We start from the raw sequence: 15,375 nt of genomic DNA, 5'->3' as shown, positions 1-15,375 counted from the left end.
AAAGTAATAAATGTTTATTAAGTAAATTTCTATAAAATGTTAATACATAGTTACTTGTTTACTTAACAAAGTATAAGTTCATTCAAATTTTTTTCCTTTTATAGGAAAAAAAATTGAATGAACTTAATGCATAGACTATATCCAAACATTTTAAATTTTATCTATATATTGCATATTAAAGATATTACAATATTGACTTAAAATATAATATATATACATACAACATACTCAATTCTGACATGCCCTTTTTTACCCATTTTTCTTGTATTAAGTAGAAGTACACATTAGAATCAACAGTATCTTATATTCACAATACAAAATAATTCATTAGTTCATCATATGGTATGTTATTCCCTGGTAATAGACATTTTTGGCTATACTCACAATGTTCATTAGTTTAAATAAGCTTTGCTGGTAATGGCTGTTTAATTAAAACTCTNCAGACGAAAAAACAAAAAATATCGTGTATCCACGAGCACTCCAATAAATAAATAGAATTGAAACAACACTTTGAAATGTTTTCCTGATGAAAACGAATAATAATAATAAGTTTCAATAAAAATGATAAAATGAAAATTTAATTTTATCATTACGAGTTTGCTTGAATTTCGTTTCTTCTGAGATCGCAGCAATGCGCGACGGGTAAGCTAGTATTGAATATAAGAAGTTGGTCTCACTGTCCCTATTAAATGGAATTTTAGTTTTCAATTCTTCTTTGGACATATTTCTACACTATAAATTGATTATTAAGCAAGTTTTTAAAATTTTAAAATATACATATGCTAAACTATACATACATACATACATACATACATACATACATACCTGCTTAACATTTTAATTTATGTTGGCAAATATTTTTCCATGTTGAGTAAAAGTCTAAATTTATAATCATTAGTTTTTGTTTAAAGTGAGAGATTTTAATTTTTCATAAAAATATTATTATATATTTTGTAATTAGCTGTGATAATAATGCCCAAGAAGCCAGCAATCGTTTAATTGCAATGGGTTATAATAAGAGAGATACACCAATCACTCGTCCCAATAGTGGACAAAAGCCAAATCAACAACAATCACGTCCACCTTCAGATATCCAACGTCCTACTCTTACTCAAGAACGATCAATCACTGTGACACCTCCAAGTGCTGCTGATAAAAATAAATGTATGTATATATTTCAAATTATACATTAGTTACTTTATATTGTAAAATTATTTAAATATGAAATAAAAATTTTATATAATTATAAATTTTAANTATTTATAAACACTTTGTTATTAATAATCCTATTCAGAAATGTTTGGAATATTTTATGAATAGATTGCTACAAAATTTGAGGATATACACTCTAGAATAAATATAAAGTATTTATATTAAAAAGTGAATTCCAATTTTAATCAGTTAGGGAAAAGTAGTATAGCAAAACATAAAAAATGCATTTTTCATCAATATTTTTTTTGTTTTTTTAACTCTGCCCTGTGAGCACTAAGAGGACTTTTTTAGAAAGCCCATTATGGGTTTGGTCAGGTCCACATATATGGATGGCTAGATGGTGAGGGACAGGGTCCAATATATTTGGATAGACCACCCCCTGAAAAATTTCTGGGGTTTTTTTGACCTGTCTGGATGATGATTTTCATAGTGGTAAGCTGCCACTTTAACTGCTTGACCATCCAGCTGTTCTCCTATATCTTAGCTTATCATACTAACAAGGAGAACCTACGACTTTGGGGTAATGGATTTTGATGATCTTTGGTGTAGAGGTAGTACACCATGTGAGTATACCACTTGTAAAATACTAGAGTGCAATAGTCAAATATAATCAAGAAAAACGAACTTAAAGTTTTCTTTAGCACTTTATATATAAGTTATGCATGCTTCTGCTTGAGCATCCTGTGGCTGAGTAGTAATGATCCTGGCTCATATGCTTGAGTGCTCGGATTTGATTCTCTTGTGTATACTTTTCCTTTTTTTTATTCATAAATACTTATAATGTATTTATTTATTTACTCATTCATTTATTTCTTATTATTTATTGATTTTTTTGTATTTTTATTATTATTTATTTATTTTAATTTAATTTCTACTATTCCAAGTCTAATATTTTTATACTTTNACATATCATCTATGCCTCATCAACGACCCCTCTCACCTCCTCCGCTCAACCTGACAAAAAGAATCCCAACCCCTTGGGATTGAAATTCGTAAACAAGCCATCCCCTGACAAGTGGGCAGTTTTCACCAAACTGTTGCCGACAAAAAGAGGTACGACGTCGTCCTACCTCCGGCGTCCACATTATCATATAAAAAGTTACAGTTTGTATTCAGGTTTTTAACATTAACGTACCTATAACATTACAGTATTATACTTTCTTATTAAAGTTTGCAATACAACTATGTCTTTGATTATGTCTAAATTATTTTCAGAAAGTAAACTCTCATAATAGACTACTGTTGTGAACTGTTAAAATAAAAAATAAATGAAGAAAAAACTGTTGATGATAACTCTTTATACAGTGATGTATTGAAGCAGTGGCTAAAAGATGGCTTTTAGCCACTGCTTCAATACATCACTGTATAAAGAGTTATCATCAACAGTTTTTTATTCATTTATTTTTTATTTTAACAGTTCACAACAGTAGTCTATTATGAGAGTTTACTTTCTGAAAATAATTTAGACATAATCAAAGACATAGTTGTATTGCAAACTTTAATAAGAAAGTATAATACTGTAATGTTATAGGTACGTTAATGTTAAAAACCTGAATACAAACTGTAACTTTTTATATGATAATGTGGACGCCGGAGGTAGGACGACGTCGTACCTCTTTTTGTCGGCAACAGTTTGGTGAAAACTGCCCACTTGTCAGGGGATGGCTTGTTTACGAATTTCAATCCCAAGGGGTTGGGATTCTTTTTGTCAGGTTGAGCGGAGGAGGTGAGAGGGGTCGTTGATGAGGCATAGGTGATATGTGAGTAAATGACATCATTTAACAATGGAAATAATGATTTATTAGATTAATGAAAATTAATGATTACAACCTCTAACATCAAGAGAAATTTACTTGGTTCACCAGCTCCTAGCTCGCGGAGAGAGAGTTCACATTAAATGCTCCATACCTCTAGTATACTTCCACGTAGAGGAGAAAAATATTGCCCTTTTTCTTGTGATTGATGCACAAAGTTATAAAATCCTCCGAGACTTAATCATTTCCGACCAGCTGTAGATGAGAGACTCCCCTGAGATGGGGGAAAGAAGTTGCTTTTATAGCTTCAGGCTGGGGAAATTAGTCATGTGATTAACTATTGTGGGAGGTAAGGTTGGTCTTGCAGGTATGGAGGTTAAAGTTGTTCCCGGGACCAAAACAAAATGACGAAATTGGACATTAACTGTAAACTTTTTGTCGTGTAGGAGAATAATGCCATTGTTCAAGGATCAAATGCTTACATTAAAGAGGAGAGTTATAAGTTTTTATCAATATTTGATTCCTTTTTTCCGACAATGGTATTTTAATGAGGAGACAACAAATTTATTGCAAATATGTCGAAAGTTTAGGTGGAAAATGAAAAATTTTAGGTTTACACTTAGGTCGGATCTCACAATAAGCTAACTTTTCGTCTTCATCATTTACATTTACAGCACTGTAAATGGCAACATTACATTTTTTCCTAGTGGACAAAATTAAAGTTACTGTAATTTTAATAAATCCAAAGCAATATGTGATCATACAGGCATATATCCCACAAAAGACTGCTAGAATAGAAATAAAATATTTACCTCATCTGTACTAATATACATCCCACATCTCCAAAATAGTCATTTAAAATATGAAATTTATTGGTATAATTTACTGGTGGAGATGATATCATCTCAAATATCACATTTTCCCCTTCATTTTATTTCATTTATTGTAACAGTTCATTACAGATATAATTATAAAATCAATGGAAATGGATAAAATGAATATTTGAGACACTCTTGAAAGCTGCATAAATGTCAAAAATACAAATGAATGCTAAAAGCCCAAATTTTTTATTGTTTTGCTTCATTTCTATTTTATTTATTAAATAATAAAAAATGCTAAAATAACTTTGAAATTCTTAAATAGAAAAAATAATTTAATCATATTAAAATTTAGACAGCCTGCAGCTCAATCTGAAACATCTGTTCAACCTGTAGATAAAGAATCAACTGTAGAAAATCCAACAGATCCTGCACCACCGGTACCTCCAAGAAGTAGACATGCATCATCATCCCAGGAAACAACAGAAATATCTTCACAACCTTCAATAGTTGAACAGTTTTTAAAAGGTAAATTTTTAAAAATTATATTTCGAAATAAACATTTTTATTCTTTTTCATTTTAGAAATTTTGGTTTCTGTTTTTAAACATTAATTTATTGTTTATCATAGATAATGCTCAAGAAGAATCTGCTGGAAAAACTTCTGTGTAAGTATTAAAATTGGAAAGTTTTATGATTTTAAATCATTACAAGTATAATAATTTAATTTTTGAATATAGTTATTTAGCAATGATAATTTTAATTCAATCATATGTTTATATTTAATTAAAAAGTGTAGAAAAATAATTAATAACATTTTAAAATTGCCTAATAGCAGTGGAAGGAATGGTATATTGTCATATTTTAAAGGTACTTATTTATTAGTTATAATTAGGCTTACCACAATATTTTTTTTCTCAAACCGGGACAATTTCGAGAAAATACTTGCAACAGAAAAGGTTGGCAATGATTGCTTTATGGTTGCTGTGCCAAAGTAAAGCAACATAATGGCTCAGTGTATTAGTTTTATTTTGAAAAGTGAGATTTATGATTCATTTTTAAGTTTCAAGAAAAAATACTATATTTGGATGTCAGAAAACTGAATCCAAACTAACCATTTTTATAAATTATAGAAATAAATTAATGGATTTATTTTTATGAATTACTAGCTGTTACCCACAACTTTGCCTGTGCAGATTTTGCAAGAAAATGCCATTTATATTCAGTATTTCAATAACCATAGTAATTGTTATACAGTAGAGCGTCGTTTATCCAAAAGGCGGNCTGTTACCCACAACTTTGCCTGTGCAGATTTTGCAAGAAAATGCCATTTATATTCAGTATTTCAATAACCATAGTAATTGTTATACAGTAGAGCGTCGTTTATCCAAAAGGCGGTTATCCAAAACGTCGTTTATCCGAAAGAATTCTAGTCAGCAAATTTTAATTTTTGCTAGTGCTGTGGTGCTGCAATCTTTGGCTATGTCTTGGGCTACTCCAATATTTTTTGTTGATGTGTGTGTTTTAGCTGGCAGCACTGGCACTTTTGTGTGGTATTTTTCTGAGGACTGTGTGTCATGCTGAATTGAATGTTTTTGATACTAGATAACTTCTAAAGTATAAATTTTTTTGTTTTTATATTTGTCAATATATTTATTTTGTTTGTAAAAAATAAAAAAATAATTTTTAACGATACAATACCACGATTATTATTTTAAAAAGTTAACATCGACGAAAATTTGATGCAAAGCGACACGCAACGGAGAAAAATTTCAACACGGGATAGGTTAATGTATTTTTCGTACATAATCGGTTATCCGAAAAATAAGTTATCCGAACAACCCCAGTCCCTAATTGATTCGGATAAACGACGCTCTACTGTATAACACCTTCTGCTGAGAATGATGAGAATTGCCAGAATCAAATGAACTGTTTTTAATTTGATTAATTTTCTGGAACGTTTACAATTGTTCTATAATCAAACCAATACGCAATAACAAATTCAAATTTAAAATGGTTCGAACATTTGGTTAAAAAATCAAAATAGATAAAAATATTTATAACAATGTCTGAAATGTTATCAATTTAAAACACCTAAGTACTCAATGAAAACTAAACGTAGTTGAAAACAAAAAATTGCATCTAAAATAGTACAGTAGAATCCGTTCTTCAGGTTAAGTCTTGATCCTTTCTCTCTACCCCATTTTTTTGGAATTTTGAAAAAAATCCCTTCTTAGTGTGTGTTTTCATGACGTACCCTAACTGTGTACAAAATTTCACCTCTAGGTTCAGTGGTTTGCTCTGGGTGATGATGAATCAATTACTCAGTCAATCATTCATTCAGTCAGTCAGGACAAGTAATTTTATATATTTAGATTATTATTATTATTATTGTTGTGTTTAGTGAGTTATACTCGGTTCACACCGGTGGCTGTATACTATGCCAGACCAAAGTCAAGGCATAGCAACCAAAACAAAACTAAAATTAAATAAGTGTGTCAGTGTGTGTGTCTGTATTCAGGAATTTCCTAACAATGTGGCACGTATTCAATATAGTGGCCTTCTGTAGTGTGATGTATGTATTTCTACTCCATTGTAATGTTCCCAGGCTTTTGTGTAGTGTGTGTGGTATCACACCTGTACAGGAGAGAACAACAGGTACAATAAGCACCCTATCCATCCTCCACAGATGCCTTATTTCCTGGGCGAGTTCTGTGTACTTGCTAATTTTTTCAGTGCATGTGTTTTGTACATTGTGAGTGTTTGGAATGGCTATGTCTATAATGTATGTGATTTTATTGTGTTTGTCAATGAGTGTGATGTCTGGTCTGTTGTGGTAAATTGTTTTATCTGTGATTATGGCTCTGTCGTAATACATTTTGTGCGTGTTATTTTCCAATACTGTCTGTGGAATATACTTGTAGTATGGTTCGTGGATGTCTGCCAATTTGTGTTTCTTTGCAAGCTCTTGGTGTATTATATTTGCTACTTGATTGTGTCTATGTAAGTAATCTGTCTGTGCCAAGAGCTTGCAACCAGAAGTGATGTGTTGTATAGTTTCTGGCATGATGTGACATTTTCTGCATGTGTCATTTGTGAGTGTTGTATCTTTGAGTATGTGTTTTCTGTAGTTTTTAGTATTTATGACCTGATCCTGTATGGCAATCATGAATCCTTCCGTCTCCCCAAAGAGGCATCCCCGATCTAACCAGCTGTTTGACGCAGTTTTGTCAACAAAATCCTGGGCCAGGTCGTAAGGATGCCTGCCATGGAGAGCCTTTTGAGCCCATGATTGCTTAATGTTGTCTATGCTTTTTATATGTTGTGTCATGTCTGTATGTTGTGAGTGTAAGTTTAATGGTGTGTTATTTGAGTCTGCTAGAGTTACTGCTTTATGTAACTGTGATGTTTCTTGTTTCTTGTAGAAAAACTCTCGCAGTGACTGTATTTGTTTGTAGTGAAGGTTAACTATGTCAATCAGGCCACGTCCGCCTTCTTTACGTGGAAGGGTTAATCTTTCTGTGGCGGATTTAGGATGATGTTGTTTATGCTTAGTAAGTGTTGTTCTTGTTTTCCTTTGGAGTTGCTCGAGATCTGTGTGAGTCCAATGTATAACTCCAAAAGAGTATGTGAGTACTGGGATGACATATGTGTTTATTGCTTTAACTGTGTGTTTTGCATTTAACTGTGTTCTAAGTATAGCGTTTAACCTACTTTGGTATTCTTTAATTAATCGTTGCTTTATTTGTGTATGTTCTGTTAGTTTGGCCTGTTGGAATCCTAAGTACTTGTAGAACTCGCCCTCTTCCATGGATTCAATAACGTCTCCATTTCCAAGTGCAAAATCTTCTTTCTTCAGGATTCCTTTTTCTATGTGAAGTTTTTTGCATTTGTCTAGGCCAAACTCCATTTGTATGTCCTTAGTGTATGAATGTGTGATTTGTAGGAGTTGATGAAGTTGTTTTTGTGTGGATGCATAAAGTTTTATGTCGTCCATGTACATGAGATGTGACAGTGTAAACTGTGTTGTTTTTTCATGTCTGATATTGTAGCCATATTGCGTGTTGTTTAACATGTTGGATAATGGATTCAGGGCTAGGCAGAACCAGAGAGGACTCAAGGAATCTCCTTGAAAAATTCCTCGCCTAATGAATATTTCGTTTGTTTGTATGGAAGTGTTACTAACCCTGAGATGTAGTGTTGTTCTCCAGTGCTGCATAGTGTTTTCGAAGAATGCAATGAGTGATGGATGTATTTTGTACATGTGTAGAATATGTAGCAGCCAACTGTGTGGAACACTGTCGAATGCTTTTCTGTAGTCTATATATGCCATGTGTATGTTTCTGTGTTGTTTGTGTGCTTGCCGTAGAATGACTGAATCTATGAGTAACTGTTCTTTGCATCCCCTGTGATTTCTACGGCAACCTTTTTGTTGTTCTGTAAGAATGTCGTGTTCTTCAACATGTTTGTATATTTTGTTTGTGATACAGGATGTCAATAATTTGTAGAGTGTTGGAAGACATGTAATTGGTCTGTATTGTGTGGGGTCTGTGGTGTTGTTGTTTTTAGGTTTCATGTAGGTGATGCCCTGAGTAAGAAATTTTGGCATGTCTTGTGGATTGATGATGATGTGTGTTAGATGTTTAGCTAGTTCCTGGTGCAGTGATGTAAACTTTTTGTACCAGAAATTGTGAATGTTGTCTACACCAGGTGTCTTCCAGTTGTGTGTTCTGTTAACAGCGTAGCGAATGTCGTGTATGTTTATTTCAGCACAGGGCATAGTTGGTATGTTGTGCAAGTTTCTGTTCTCCTCCTCGATCCAGCCTGCATCAGCATTGTGTGTAACAGCATTGGACCAAAGAGAAGACCAATAAGTTGTGAGTTCTTCTTCTGTTGGTGTGCCACTGTGCTGTGTATCAGTGTTTGTTTTGGTACTGATTTGTCTGTAGAAAAGTTTTTCATTGTTTGTGAATAATTTATTTTGTTGTTTTCGTAGTGTACATGTTTTGTATCGTTTGAGTCTACGTGCTTTGGCTGCGAGTTTTTGTTTTAGTGTATCGATGTATTCTGTAATGTGTGTGTTGTGATGTTCATGTTTTGTGTGTGTTTTAATTTTCTTGAAAATGTTTTTGAGTTGTTTCTTTAATTTGGGTGTTATGTTGTTTTTAGTGTATTGTGTCAGCCTGCCTAATTGCTGTCTAATGTCATTTATTTGTGTTTCTATTCTTCTCTGCCAGGCAGGCTTATGATAGAATTGTGTTTTGTGTGTGTCTGTCTGTGAGTGTATTTTCAGTCCATGGTGTGTTACTACTGTGACTGCCCCAGCATAAACTAATGTATGAATGTCTGTAAGTGTAGAAATTGAATGAATGTAGTTTGGTAGTAAGTGAGTGTTTACATAATCTAGTGTTTTTCCTACTGCCTTTGACGTGTTGATTTTTGGTATTCGTGGTCTTTGTGTGGGATCTGTACCAGTATATTTAATGAGTGTTTCCTGAAATATAAGTGAGAGCGTATTAACTAATTCTATGTCTATGTTATCAGTGATGGATGGGGAAGTGCCTGCAGTATCATTAGTGGTACTTGTTGTGTGTGTGCTGTAATCAGTGCTTGTTGCTGGATTATCCTGACAGGTTACGTGATCTTCATTAATGTTAAATGTTTCTGTCTGTTGATGTATTTGATCAGCAACCTGTTGTTTGATAAGTTCAAGTGTTGTTTGTGGGATAAGGTTGTTGTGTATAATTGTTCGTTTTTGATCAACAACCCTTTGTTCGGTGACAGTGAGGTGAGGATATTGTTGTGTGAATCTATGGTGTAGTTGTTGTCTGTATGCTGTCATGTTTGTTTCGAGTCTTGTGATGGTGTAGTAAGTGCGGATGATAAACTCGTTCATTTCTGTTGTCCATTTCATCCGTTGGCGTGGTTTTCCAGCCTTTGTGGTCTGTGGATGCATTGCCACAGAAACACCAAGGCTAGGTTGATTCCTCACATCTGTTGAGGGCATTGCAGTAGCCATGCTTGGGCCGGCGCTGCTTTCGCCACCGGTAACCAAGGGAGACTGGAGCCTATTTTTCGAACGTGAGCCTCTGCCTAACCCACGAACGCGGACCTTGTTAACCCGGGCGACGTCCGAGCCGGTATCACACTTTGATCTGGTTACTACCATAATAATTATCTCCACAGAATGTGGGTGTGTGGTCACTCTTAGCTTCATTTCTCCCCATAGACCTTACTGGCATGGGTGTCCCTACCAGGAGCTTGTGCTCCAGCCTGCATTGCCCTATGGATCAGTAAAATTACTGGGCTCTCCCACCACGACCAGGTGGTGACCACGGGAGAGTTATTATTATTATTATTATTATTAACATCGATAAACATTCCTGTGGGAATGTATATAATTTTGAGGGAAAGTGTATGCATTACAAATTTGTATTATTAATTATAAGCAAATTTGAAGTGAAATAATAATCATATATATATTGCATCTGCAAACTGTTTTTGTCAATAAATGTTACAGGTAATAAGAAAGAGCGATGAATTTGTCTTGAACGATATCCTTATGAATTATTTTTCTGTTGTGTTCTACAAATTTATGTTATATATGTTATTAATATGAATTTTGTTATATGTTGTTCATAATATGAATTTTATAAAGCTTGATGTTTCATCTATGAATGACATTTTGTAAGGATCAAATTTTTCTAGAATCAAATAAGATGTTGCAGTTTGACAAATTTATAATGAATCTAATGAAATAAACACAGTCAATTGAACTTTAGTATAGTCATATTGTAAAGAGACATATTGTGGCTGTTTGCCATATCTTTTGTATAATATATAGTATTTTATCATATTTTCATTTAATTCTTTCACTTTTCTTTATTCTTGCTTTTCTTTTGTTTCATTTTCCAAGAAATTCAGATTGAACCCTTGCTCGATAGGGTGGGGCAGTAAGAACAATAGAAGGAGGGAAGGCCCTGAAAGGAAAACAAAGGCCAGTTAAGCACTTTTTGGGGTAGACACTGAGGAGATCAGACGTGTTGAGAAGAGGCTCTTGGTCATGTTTGGCATACAATAAGAGCATGAGGAAGTAGTGTTTGAGTTAGGAACACACAACGAGACAATTTTTGTGTCTTCAAGACGTCTTCTGAGAGAACAGCCCAAAATCATAGAGAAGTACGGAGAAGTTCTGAGAGAGAGAATATTAACTAAGACAAAGAAAATTGGACCCGATTGATGTGCAAAGGGAACATTCAAGACAGTTGGGTACCCTGTCCTAGATCTCTTCTTCCTTCCTCTATCTGTACATATATCATATTATTTTAGTCATAAGTAGGTTAATATTAGTTTAAGGTTGTGACCCACGCTTTGTGAAATCCCAAACTGTTACGTTTGTTATTTCCAGGAAGTAAGGTTTGTGATGGAGCTGGTTTTATATCACAAAATTCTGTATATACATAGGTGTAAAAGCTTAAATCCGCTGTTTTTTAGTCAGAAAAACACACGTTTTTTTTCTTAGAAAGCAAAAACAAATTTATTCAAAGTAGTTTCCCTCACTAGTGACACATTTGTTCCATCTCTCGGGAAATGTGTGGATACCATGCCGAAAAAATTTCTTTTCTTTCGAGGCAAACCACTCATCAAGCCATTTTCGGACGTCTTCGTAAGAATCAAAGTGCAGCTCAGCAAGCACGTGGCCCATTGATGAAAAGAGGTGATAGTCAGAAGGGGCCAGGTCTGGTGAATAAGTGGGATGGAGTAGCACCTCCCAGTTGATTGTCTTCAAGTAGTTTCGGACCAATGTTGACACATGTGATGGTGCATTGTCGTGAAGGAAAATCAGCTTGTCATGTCTTTGCTGATAATCCGACCTTTTTTCATGCAGAGCACAGTGCAATTTGATCAGTTGTTGGTGGTAACAGTGAGCATTGACAGTTTCACCAGGTTTCAACAGCTCATAGTAGACAATACCCTGCTGATCCCACCAAATGCACAGCATTGTCTTCCGTCCAAAGCGATTTGGCCTTGGGAAAGATGTTGATGGTTTGCCTGGATCAACCCACGATTTCTTGCATTTAGGATTCTCAAAATATATCCATTTCTCATTGCCAGTTACAATCCGATGCAGAAACGACTTTCTTTTTTGTCTGGCGAGCAAGATTTCGCATGTGTTTTGGCGTCGCTCCATCTGCCTATCGTTCAATTCATGCAGCACCCATTTTCCGATCTTCTGAATCTTTCCCATGGCACGTAAACGCATGGAAATGGCTGGTTGAGTAACACCCAATTGCTCAGCAAGCATTTTTTGCGATTGGGTATCATCCTCATCCAAAAGAGCCTGCAGTTGATGGTCCTCAACCTTCCTGGGCCAATTTTCATGCTTCTTGTCGCTCAGGTAAAAATTTCCATCTTTGAACTGACAAAACCAATCTCTGCACGTGGTTTCCGATAAAGCTCTGTCTCCATAAGCTTCCACAAGCATTCGATGTGCTTCGGCAGTCGATTTCTTCAAATTAATTAAAGCAGAAAAGCAAAGCTTGCCGCATATGCTCTTTTTCTGGCACAAAAGTAGACATGATTACAAAAAAAAATATATGTTGTTGTATGAAATATCTGATGATGTGCACTGATTAATGTTGACAGACGTCAAAATCATCAAAAAACAATATGGCGTCGTCATGGTAACTTAATATGCTCACTTACGCCATCTATTAGCAAACAGCGGATTTAAGCTTATACACCTGGTAATTGTATTGCGAGAAATGGCAATTACAAGGGACTTGTCTTGGAGTTGGAACCTGCTAAAATCTTGTTCAAACACTAAATAAAGTTTTTCTATGTTTTTGAAAATTATGCCTCGTGTATTTCTCATTTCAATACGAACAATACCACAATATGACAAAAACAATAATAATAAACAAACTTTCATTCATTTTCATTATTTTCAACTGTCAGCAAATTAATTATGAATATGTGTGTTATTTTTCACAGTAAATTTTTTTGTTTTTCTGTGCTGTGAGCTTGGAACCTGTTATGTGCCATTAAAAATTGCCAATATGCCAATCCTCATTAGATTATCCTGTTATGATATATGAAAATTGGAATTTAACTATAGATTTAAATTCAGTTATTTAAATTCATATCAGGATTACATATAATAAATTCCTAAATAATGAGCTTTATCCTTCATGATGCTAAGATTTAAATAAACATATAAAACTTAGATTTCACTAATGATCTCATAAACTTCAAGCTGTTCATCCAGTATTAATGATAAAGGCCAGTGCCGTAACTAGACAGGTGCAACAGGTGCACCACTCGCACAGGGCCCACTTGGAAGGGGGCCCAAAATGCATGTATTTGTTTTATTATTTTTCCAAATCTAATTAATTAAGAGGCCTAAATGCAAATTTTTGCACAGGGCACAGGAATGGCTAGTTATGGCACTGATAAAGGCTTTTGTCAAAATATTAACAGGTCACAGGAAAAAAGACAGAAAAAAGTATGTACTGAAAGTACATATGTGTAAGAATTGCAAAATTTGGGTGTAGATTAAATTTTAATTAACATACCTAATATTAAATCAAAAATTTTGTTTTATTTTTTAAAATTTTTTAATGAATAAAGTATATATTTTTAAAATTTAATTCCAGTGATGTAGCAGTTTCTTGTCAAAAGAGTGACAGACATGAGAGACCAAAGTTTAAGAAAGAAGTAATGAAGTAAGATTTAATACACTTATGTATAACTTTTATTTTTAGACAACAAATCAGCTTTTTTGAACTTTATACTACTGTAAAGTATTTACAATAACCAGACATGTTTTCAATTTAAACTTTAAAAAATAAAATTTGGACTTGTCATTACATTGATATAAATATTGCAATATGATAAAACTTTAAATTGCAAAACTGAATAGAAAATAATTGTACTTATTAACTATTGTAAATATATTTTGTATAAATTTAAATTGATATATCAATTTATGAATTCTTTTAAATTAAAATATCCATTTATTTTAGAGTTTCCAAAGCTACCAGTACACATGAAGATCAAGAACCAATCTCTGTTTACAGGACCCGTCCAAAAGGTGCTGATTCCAGTTTAAGAAAAGGACCATGTCATGATCTCTTATTGTAAGTTTAGATTTTTTAAAATTAGTATCTAAAAACGTATCTTTAAAAATATCACCTATTATTTTTGTATAAATAACTTTGAAAATTATTTTGTTTATTGAAATTAATTCTAAAAATATTTGTTAATTAAGTAAGTAAGTGACAACATTTCAACATTTTAACTATTTCAATAAAATAAAATGAATTTTAAATAGATATATTAAAAACATTTATTTTTCAAGTATTTTTTTACCATATTCAATTACAACTTATTCAGAAATATGATACTTTCAATTATGCCATCTATTTCTTTAGTTAAAAAATATTTTAGAATGTTTTTAAAGCATTCTGAAATATTCTTTAAATTGAAGTTTTAGTATTACAAATAAATTTTTGAAAGAAAGAGAAACCAAATAGTATAAAATAAATTTAAAAAATAATACTTTTAATACCAGTAAAAAAAAACAGAGTGAAATTGAAGTTGTGTATAGATGATGATTTTACATGAATAAAATGTTATTTACTTAAAATGTAAAGTAACAAAAATGAAATATAGTTGAACTTTCTCTCTTGAATCTCACAGAAATGAGAAAAAAATTTGAGATAGACAGGTTTCAAGATATAAAAGTTCCTATACAGTAAACAGTAATAGGTTTGATTGGAGTTCAGTATTTTATTAATACAGTAGCAAGTACTGTACAGTATATACTTGTATTAGGTATAAATAAAACATTTTTGACATACCTTAACAGAAATAGTTTGTCAACAGTTTCTGATGCCTGACTCTCTTCAACCAATACAATGCTAGTCAAACTCATAGCCAATCAGAGAAAGGCATTGTTAATTGCAACTATGTAATGTATTGGAAGCAGGGGCGTGCCGTGACATTTGACTATAGGGAAGCTGTGTTTCTGTAAGAAGCCGACATCCAGGGGCAATCAGTCAATTGCGCGTCAGTGATGGTCTAGGGTCCATTCGTATCGTTTATTCGATAAGCCAGTAAAAATCGTAGACTTCTCTAAATGCATTTTTAATATCACAATTACATTCCGAATCGCTAGCCACGATATAAGGGCTACAATTAAAAATAAAATAATAAAAACTTACTCGGTGAAATAAAATATGTGGTGGATGTACCGGTACATACAAAATATTCTTCAATTATATGAATATACTTTAAAGAAAATTATAATTAAATATAGCTTTGCAAAGAAACGTACATAAAAATATAAAATATTCTTTACTTTTTAAATCTTAAAACAATGCACTTAGTCAAGTAGCTCCCTACGAGTGGCTAATGAATGGAATCGAAGACGGTTGCAGAGCGTGCATGCACGCACTGCCAAATCCCCAGGGTGCCGATACCGGTCAATTCAAATACCTCTTTTGTCGCATCATTAGTATATCTGAAAGGACGCGACAGGGCTGTTGTAGATTTTAAACGTTTCTCACCATAGCTGTAAAAATCTAAATA

The 15,375-nt window shown here is 33.2% G+C and overlaps 1 protein-coding gene across 1 annotated transcript in view; it reads left to right on the top strand.

Moving 5' to 3' along the window:
- LOC111632511 overlaps positions 1-15,375 on the top strand; it is a 91,121-nt gene that overhangs the window by 62,353 nt on the left and 13,393 nt on the right. Inside the window, exons 10-14 of the mRNA XM_023376944.1 lie at positions 962-1,175; positions 4,144-4,312; positions 4,415-4,451; positions 13,440-13,508; positions 13,809-13,922. Coding sequence (XP_023232712.1) covers positions 962-1,175; positions 4,144-4,312; positions 4,415-4,451; positions 13,440-13,508; positions 13,809-13,922 — 603 coding nt within the window. The remainder of the gene's footprint in view (positions 1-961; positions 1,176-4,143; positions 4,313-4,414; positions 4,452-13,439; positions 13,509-13,808; positions 13,923-15,375) is intronic.

This window comes from Centruroides sculpturatus, unplaced genomic scaffold (genome assembly GCF_000671375.1).
Source record: "Centruroides sculpturatus isolate CEXI.00-Female unplaced genomic scaffold, Cexi_2.0 scaffold612, whole genome shotgun sequence".
Lineage (NCBI taxonomy): Eukaryota > Metazoa > Arthropoda > Arachnida > Scorpiones > Buthidae > Centruroides > Centruroides sculpturatus.
Note: the sequence above shows the minus strand (reverse complement) of the source record. Positions and strands in the feature narration are given on the sequence as shown.